Genomic DNA, 9,389 nt, shown 5'->3' with positions numbered 1-9,389 from the left:
TTTATATTTGTAACTGTTAGTGTGACGGACCAGAATGAAACAAATCAAACTTAAGAATACACACCTGATGATGGCCATTTAGGGCCGAAACATGTAGTGTGGAAGAGGAAAAGAAGAACTACAATTAAATTGTTACACTTAAGATGGTGTTTGTCTCATATATATTCAAAATGTACTTATTTTATTTTTCTCACCTGTTAATGCTAACTTTAATTTTTCTCACCTGTTAATGCTAACTTTAATTTTTCTCGGAATTATTATTAATTTATTGCCCTTGTATAGAGTGTCATATTTTGTTCCTTAATTATTTTTGTGTATTTCTAGGTACTCATGCTAGCTTTGTAACTGGCCTCTGTGCTGTTAAATTTGCATGTAAATAAACATGAATTGAGTTGAATTATTAATTACATTAATGTATCTTTGCTCCAGTGCTTACATTTAATTAGTCTCTGACTTTATGTTGTATTTGTCCATATGGAATTACTTTTATCTACACTGTGCAGTGTCTGCAATTGGTATCTAACAGAAATGAGTACCAGCAATCTTCAGGGGGTGAGGGAATGGGTGGCCAGCGCGTAAGGCCAACAACCTTCCCACCATTTGTGAGCTGATTGCCTAGAGAAAATGTGGGAGCCTCGACATCTCACAACTCTAAGGGCCTCCATGGCCTGTTACAGGGATAGCTTTACCTCTCAAGTTATTTCCTTTACAAGGAAAAACAGAACTACTATGGTTTAGTAATTAATTCCTTACAGTGAAGAAAGCAGTCTTCTGGGATTTGGCACCGTGTATAAGTGGTGTTAACCGACGTTTCGGAGGAACGTATCGCCTCCATCTTCAGGGTAGAAGAAAAAGTATAAGAAATCTGCAAGCGACAAGACCGGTACTCACGGTCTTGTCGCTTGCAGATTTCTTATACTTTTTCTTCTACCCTGAAGATGGAGGCGATACGTTCCTCCGAAACGTCGGTTAACACCACTTATACACGGTGCCAAATCCCAGAAGACTGCTTTCTTCACTGTAAGGAATTAATTACTAAACCATAGTAGTTCTGTTTTTCCTTGTAAAGGAAATAACTTGAGAGGTAAAGCTATCCCTGTAACAGGCCATGGAGGCCCTTAGAGTTGTGAGATGTCGAGGCTCCCACATTTTCTCTAGGCAATCAGCTCACAAATGGTGGGAAGGTTGTTGGCCTTACGCGCTGGCCACCCATTCCCTCACCCCCTGAAGATTGCTGGTACTCATTTCTGTTAGATACCAATTGCAGACACTGCACAGTGTAGATAAAAGTAATTCCATATGGACAAATACAACATAAAGTCAGAGACTAATTAAATGTAAGCACTGGAGCAAAGATACATTAATGTAATTAATAATTCAACTCAATTCATGTTTATTTACATGCAAATTTAACAGCACAGAGGCCAGTTACAAAGCTAGCATGAGTACCTAGAAATACACAAAAATAATTAAGGAACAAAATATGACACTCTATACAAGGGCAATAAATTAATAATAATTCCGAGAAAAATTAAAGTTAGCATTAACAGGTGAGAAAAATTAAAGTTAGCATTAACAGGTGAGAAAAATAAAATAAGTACATTTTGAATATATATGAGACAAACACCNTGGGTTAACCATCCATTTTTTGTTTAGATGTCCTTGAGCTGAGCATATTTGTTGTGCTGTGGTTGGCCATCAACACAACAAATTCCCGCCCCAGCAAGAACATTCAAGACAGCCACAGACAAACAAAACCATGAAGCAAACACCAGCAACTCAAGGACACCTAAATAAATAATAATAAAAAAAAAACAGATGACTAACCCACATAACCAGATGCAATCCGAGGTCTCCACATAACAGAAGCAAAACAGCATTACAGCGAGCAGCAGATTCTGCAATCACAACAACCTGTACACCTGAAGATGGCAGGTTGGGCTGAAACATGTAGTGTCAATAAAGAAATTCAAATGAATAGTAACCGATGTTGCACATCGACGGCATCAAAGCAAGACACAAATTTGAATGATATCATGCATATGTGTTACCCTCCTGTATGCAAACATAGTAAAGCAAGAGAGGCAGTTTGTTGGACACATAAGTATCAGTCTGACATGGTCACACACATCAAACTGACATTTCTTCCTGTAATACTGTAATAGTATCTTCCTGTCATGTTTTGGTCTTGACATGCATAGATTTTGACTTCAGTCCTGATTTTCACAGATTTTCACCTTGGTCCTGACTTGCACAGATTTTCACTTCGATCCTGACTTGCAGAGATTTTCACTTTAGTCTTGACAAGCACAGATTTTCATTTCAGTCCTGACATGCACTGATTTTCACTTCAGTCTTGACATGCAGAGATTCTGGTGGCATAGCTGCAAGAGAAAAGGCTATCTGAAAGAGCCATGCATGGATGATAGGACAGCATAATGGACATCAGAGAAATGCTGGAACTTGCTCATTATGACTGTACAGCAACAACTCCTTCCTCTTATGGCAGACGAGTCACTTGAGGTCTCATGCTGGTGAGTCGCAGGCCTGAAACAATTACATGAATAGCATTAAAAACATATTCTGACTTGCATGCAAATCTGTACATACGATTTCAAACTTGATCCACTTTCAATTTCAATAAAATGTAAAACTTCTATGTGACTTGCAATTACACAAAAAATTTATGGTTGTATAACATTCCTGCATGATTATACTTGGAACATTCCCCCCCCAAAAAAAAACACACACACACACACAAACATGTTTGCCGATACTCTCAGGTCCAGTTTTCGCCCCAAGATTGAAAAATACAGTGCAATGGTAAATGTGTGAGACTTCTGACAAGCTTGTCAATACAGATCAAGTATTTGCTTGTATACATGCTGGCCTAAAGAAAAGGTACTAATAAGACCCATACACTAAGGAAATTTTGTTCAAAGATATCTCCATATTAGAACACTGTAAAAATATATAAAAGTAAAGACTTCAGCTCCTTAAAAATGGGAAATTAATTTCCATTCCCTTACAAATGCAAGCCATGCAATACTGCACTACTTATATATCAAAAATTTCATGGAAGAACTTATGCTTATTTTCCATTTCCAAACTCTTGTCCAACCAAAATTCCCAGTCAATAATTATATAATTCTGTCCTCTACATTTCAGCTACTACAGGCAAAACACCATGATATCCATAGCCACATTTGTAATTTTCACTGTTTCACAAACTCTGATGTCAGTAAAGCTTTTATAAAATGAGATTATTAGCGGGGACCAAATATTGGTTCTAGAAGAACCGGAAACAAAATGGAACAAGAATATTCAAGCACAATAACAAACGTCAAGGACACTCAGCCCATAAAATGAAAATGCTGATGTTCCCCAGAAATTGAGTTATATATCAGTTCCATCATTACAAAAACAATGTTAACATTCTGCTCAACAATTAATAAAATATGGCTACAAACCACTCAAAGACTATGCAAGGCATGGAAAATTGATGGGAGTCAACACAAACTTTCATACTGCAAAATTATTTGCAAAGAAAGTAATTGAAACAGTGAAGCTTCATTAGTTACACTTCACTATGACCAAGCTCATACTTACCAATACAGAAAAGTGTTTAACACAAAATTTGTATAAACTTTTAAACTCTCCTTAATGAAAAATTTCATGAGCCAAATACAAACTAATCTATACTGTGAAGTGCTGTTTCATAAGTACTTGTAATAATATTTTTTTTCTAACAAATAACGAATCATATAAACCTGCGTAACATTTCTAAGAAGTCCTTCCCTCTCTCTCCAATATGATCCCATAATGGCATATTTCAAATTCTCAATTTCCAACACGAGTATTAGGAGTAATCATTATTTTGCAAATAAAATAACTCTGCCATCACATGACATATATGTTTCATTCCACAGCATACTAACTGTGAGTTTGTTAATTCTTTCGGTCACAGTGACGGGTTTACATTTACAACCACCTCAGAGCTGAAGCACAGACACGTTCAACCATAACCCAACTGCAGAACTGCAGCTGCACCTCTAATAAGAGTCTATATATATTCACGTAGATGTACGATGAACAATATTTGTCAAGTACACTAGTCTCTTGCTTACTTAACAAATTTATATCAAATAATCAGAGCATACATTACAAACATATCACACATGTAACGTCACACTACCTCAATGTACGTAAATATTACCGAATATTACTAATTAATTAAAATCCTGTAACCTTAATTGAATTTAACATAACCAAACTGCCCCCCTGCCTCCTCCCAACTGTCTAACCGGTCTAACTTGACAAGCGAATCAAAACTAATTCTTTAACAACATAGGTATATCTATCTGCATCGTCTGCATCTAACTACATTGCACTTTCGCTGTTTGAAGCGAACTGTGTTGGCATTGGCCCAAATGCTGCAACGCTTACAGCGATTGTGATTGGTCGATATGATTACGTGATTTGGTGATTGGCCTGTCGTGACATCTGTCGTCGGGATTATGACACTATCTGCAGATGGAGGCAGGTTTTAAACTGTTTTTGGTTTTTGCTAAGATACATTAGATCTCAGCTGACTAGCCTGGATAGCTATGCTGTTTTCAGGCTAGTTGTCATGTGCAGCAATGACCAGGCTAGGTTATTCTTCAGGAATATATATGCTTTTACCGTTCTCACGGTCTTGTCACTTGCAGATTTCTTATACTTTTTCTTCTACCCTGAAGATGGAGGCGATACGTTCCTCCGAAACGTCGGTTAACACCACATATACACGGTGCCAAATCCCAGAAGACTGCTTTCTTCATATATATGCTTGTTCCACAGTCATTATCTAGCCACTTCAAGTCCCCATCCGAACATAAATTCTATGATAATTAGACTGTTCTTGGTCTGGATAAATTTTGGCCTGTTTGCTGTGAGTGAGGGATGGGAGTAATGGGCTACTTATGCCTGGAAACATTGGAAAATTAGGCTTTTCTCTTGCCTTAGCTAGGTCTCCTGCTATCCTAGGCAAGGCCCATGGTGGCTGAATGCCCTGGCTGTCCCGTTCAGGGCAGGATCAAGTTAGCCTGAACATTTCACACTAACGCTAGCTAGACTAGGCTCAGGCTACATGACTGAGGTTGGGAATCTTTCTAGGTTAAGGACTATGGAAAACTTGGATAGGCTGTACTGGTAAAGAAAAGAAAAAGAAAGGTAAAGCTATCCCATTAACAGGCTGTGTAGGCCTGTAGGGTTGTGAGTCTTCAAGGCTCCCACATTTTGTAGAGAAGAATCAATAACCATCTGTACAATATCTCTGCATTCTTAACTTATAAAATATGGGCAGAACAGAGGAAAAGGAACGTGTGTGAAATAATGTATATGGTATGGGCATATCTGATATCAGCAGAAACTTTTATTCAATTGTAACTGTAACTGTAATTTATTTCGAGTTCCAGATGATCCAGTAAAACTGGTTACAAACCATAGGATATAGAACATGTCAAATATTAATTAAAATATGTCAAGATAAGCAGAAGAACATAAAAGTTCAATACAATCATAAGTACAGTTTAGGTATAAGTTGAGCTCAAGTAAATAATTAGAACATGTCAAAATTATAAAGCAATAAAACAAATGATATAAAATACAATAAGTATTATCATAAATACAATAAAACTATTATACAGATTTTTTTTTCCCCCTTGGCACTACAGCCCCAGTGGGCCTAGGCCTACCTCCATGAACATTATACAGATAAGACTAATATAATTCAATATAGAGTAACAAACATACTATTCATATAAAACCATTAGTTTACAACATCATTCATTAGCACTATAATACTCCTCCAAGTCATAAAAACAATGGTTAATCAAGCATCTTCTCAAAGAAATCTTAAATTGCTTGTGTATTCCAACAATCCCCTTTATTTCAAGAGGCAGATTATTAAATAACTCTGTAAAGTAAACACCTTTTTGGTACAGTGTTAAGGTGGAAGTTGGGAGATATAAATTACTACTCTGCCTTGTCTGGAGATTATGTGCATCATGATTAGTAGTGAAAAGTTTTCTATTCTTTGATACAAAGAGCAAAACTGAATAAATATATTGTGACTTCAACAGTAAAATTCCAAGCTGCCTGAAAAGATTTTTACATGAATGCCTATTACAATATCCTGTCATTAAACAAAGTGCTTTTTTTGTATCATAAAGAGTTTCTTAGTACTGGTTGCCTGCCCCCAAAATACAATTCCGTATGATAGTATAGAATGAAACAGAGAATGATATATCTTCACCAACGATGAGCCTGACATATAAGGTCTGACAGATCTCATCATAAAGCAAACTGTAGTTTGTTAATAACTGAATCAATATGTATATTCCAAGAGAGGACGTTATCAACCTGTCAACAAGTTTCAGCTTCACATATGGCAAGGTACTGATGGTACGTCCGAGGCACGTCTGGAATCGCACACTCTCTGCCTTTCCAAACCTCAGGCAGCCGCATCCACATATCCCAGTTCCACATCTGAACACTGAACATAAAACATAATTCTTACACTGGCATTATGATCAAGAAAGTTATTTGATCCCAAAAATGTAATCCATGTAACTGAGATAAAATTATAGCAATATATAAAAGCTAAAATTTTACTTCACTAAAATATTAATAGTTGTTCTGGGAAGAATTTATAGTATTTTCTTAATTAAGTATGATATATTTATCACGAGTGACCAGTTAATTACAAATAATTCCAAGCCTAAAATTGTAGAAACTACATTCACCAGTTGATAAGAGTTCCCTATCCAAACAACAGAAGTAACAATGAAATCAACAAAAATGACAACAAATACAATAAAATGCAACACAAAGAATTATAACGACAGCATAAAAAAATATGCTTCATGAAGTCCAGAAGCTTGAAGACTTCTGGGCTACAAATAGGTACCAACTTCTTGGGAGGAAATCAGTAGACTGCATTTTCACTTAGACCATGAAGATGAAGGCAGCAGATTCCCCACAGTGCTGATACCTATGTGCTGAAAGATACAGTGTCGTAACCCAGAGATCCGTAATCTTCGTACTTACCTCTTTTGAGAACTCCAAGCTCATATGCATATAGCAAAGGTTTCCCTTATCCTTAAATGAAACCTACTTTGAATTATACGTAAAGGTTCAAGCCTATGCCTCATCCTTTTAGATATATTCTAGTTAAAGTTCCTCTAATTCTACAATACCAAAATGTACTAAACCTTCTCAGGTGTTGGCCATTTGAATTCCAGCTCATCTTTATAAAGATCTTTTAAGGATCCAGCCGAGCCCTGGCATGGTTTCCACTCTGTATAACAAGCTTGGGTCACTGCTGGTGTGCTCATAACCCTGGTCATTCCAGGTGGAGATGCAGTAAAGTGTCTTGTCCTCCTCCAGCAGTCTCTTAGGCTGGCTGAAGTAACTGCAATGTACACACTGTACCACTATTCGTATTAATCTGCTTACACATTTGGCAAACGTTCCATTCCTTGGATTAAAATGAAGTGACTTGATGGAGTAAAGTCTTCGAATAGCTGACAGTCTTATCATCTGGCCATGAAACATCTTCAACTTCTCTAACCTCTCGTACTCGTAAGCTGGACCTTGTCGTGAACCACCTGGAGCAAGTGTACAATCTCAAACCTTCTTTTTCAATTTTATGTTCCTTGTACAGGTCGCCCATGTGATGTCGTTCCTTTACTATATTTGAATGCATTCATCCTTCTCACAGTGCTACATTCCCAGCCTATTTTATTCTCCTTGATGTGACACACACAGGTTGAAACTGTTCAAGGTTTAATCTGGATAGGAAACAAATGATCACTATATAACTGTATACAATCATACAGACTTTAATTGTACAGATGTAGTCAGTTCTATAAAATGTTTCACTACTGAATGAAGACTATCAGGTGGATACTGGAGAATATACAGGGGTTTACTGTAGTAACAGTTCTCACCTGAAGAAGTCTGGAGACACATCCAGATCTTCTTCCACAATAATTACATATTTGGTATTGGGAAATATGTTGAATGTTGCTGTCAGAGAAGCCTTGTAGTACTGAGATATTCTGGCGTTCTTAATTCCAATTGGTGTGTGCTGAATTCCTTGCAATCCAAAGAGTTTTGTCACCTCAAGAGGTTCCTCAAAGTAGCCATCAATAAAGACTGTTATCATCTCTGGATTTGCTCCATGTGCAGAGAGGAGAGACCTCAGCATCCTGCACAGACAATAATGCACTGAGAATTATATCAGAGTATTTATAAATATGATGCCCTTAGGAGTAAATGGGGGAAGAATGAAAGTGTAAATTAATCAAGCGTAGAGACAATTCTGCTTTTCTGATAGTTTAGGTTCTGCTTTACAGTCAAAGGGCCTGAAACTCAGTGCTTCAGTATTACCTGTACAAGTAATGAGGCCTGTTGCTTGCAATGACAGCCACTGGTACATCATGAACCTTATTATTCACCAGCTAAACAAAAGAAAATCAGTATTTTGTTATTAATTTATTGCAAAATTACAGCTGATAAAATGAAATATGAGATGACTTGTGAAATACACTTGCGAAAAACAATACGTTAGTTGAGAGGGATATAGAAAATGTAGGTACATACATTATGACACTAAATTTCTTGGCTTGACTGCTGAGAGCTCCTTGACATGGGGAAAAACATACTGAAGAGGTTATATATAAAATTAGCTCAGCCTGCTACATACATACATACATACATATTTATTTCGTTCCAGAGATCTACAATTGGCAGTGCTGCCTTGAAATATAGAACATGTCAATAAAAAGTACATTTCAAATGATAATTGTTAAAAATTAAATATCCAAGACATTTAAAAAGGCTACATATAATTGTAGTACATTAACAGTTGTAGAACACAAACAAGTAACACATCAAACCAAATCACAGACACGACACCGAAACAAACAATGTCAAAAATCAGGTGCCATTCACAACAATTATAAACAAAACCAGACAGATAATATTATATTCTAGATGTGACAAATAATAGGCGCAATCTTTATCTATAGGAAGCACAATCATTCCTTGATTTCCATTCATAATACTGTAACGTGTTTCCTCGTTACTGAATAGGCCGTAGAGATGGTTAATTGGTTTATTTAACAATCTACAAATAACGGCTACAATTACTTATCACACAGTTGCGGGGTTTCACACTTTATAACCCTAATCGCATTAATCTGTTAACACTGTTGCGGGGTTTCACGATTTCTAACCCTATGCGCAAATCAGTTCACTCTGTCTTCAGTAGTCTACACGTTTACCGTAGGGGAGCTTTGTATCACTGTATCACACGCTCCCAATTACACAATCGCACACACGTC

General features: G+C 36.8%; 1 protein-coding gene across 7 annotated transcripts in view; it reads right to left on the bottom strand.

The window, feature by feature from the left end:
• Nucleotides 1-1,635: 1,635 nt before the first annotated feature.
• The window catches only part of LOC111871841 (protein O-linked-mannose beta-1,2-N-acetylglucosaminyltransferase 1), a 13,041-nt gene continuing 5,287 nt past the window's right edge, over nt 1,636-9,389 (bottom strand). For 4 of the 7 annotated variants that reach the window (XM_023865210.2, XM_023865209.2, XM_023865211.2 and 1 more), the window contains 4 exons: nt 8,434-8,504; nt 7,992-8,252; nt 6,403-6,535; nt 1,636-2,547 (listed from right to left, as the gene is read on the bottom strand). In XM_023865210.2, the coding sequence (XP_023720978.1) occupies nt 6,406-6,535; nt 7,992-8,252; nt 8,434-8,504 (462 nt within the window). In that variant the 3' untranslated portion in view covers nt 1,636-2,547; nt 6,403-6,405. Of the gene's footprint in view, nt 2,548-6,402; nt 6,536-7,253; nt 7,833-7,991; nt 8,253-8,433; nt 8,505-9,389 lie in introns of those variants that run through there. The other 3 variants (XR_004513817.1, XM_023865212.2, XM_023865213.2) reach the window with 3 other exon arrangements.

The sequence above is a fragment of the Cryptotermes secundus genome, unplaced genomic scaffold (assembly GCF_002891405.2).
Source record: "Cryptotermes secundus unplaced genomic scaffold, Csec_1.0 scaffold1242, whole genome shotgun sequence".
Taxonomy (NCBI): Eukaryota; Metazoa; Arthropoda; class Insecta; order Blattodea; family Kalotermitidae; genus Cryptotermes; species Cryptotermes secundus.
This window is presented reverse-complemented; position numbering and strand designations above follow the sequence as displayed.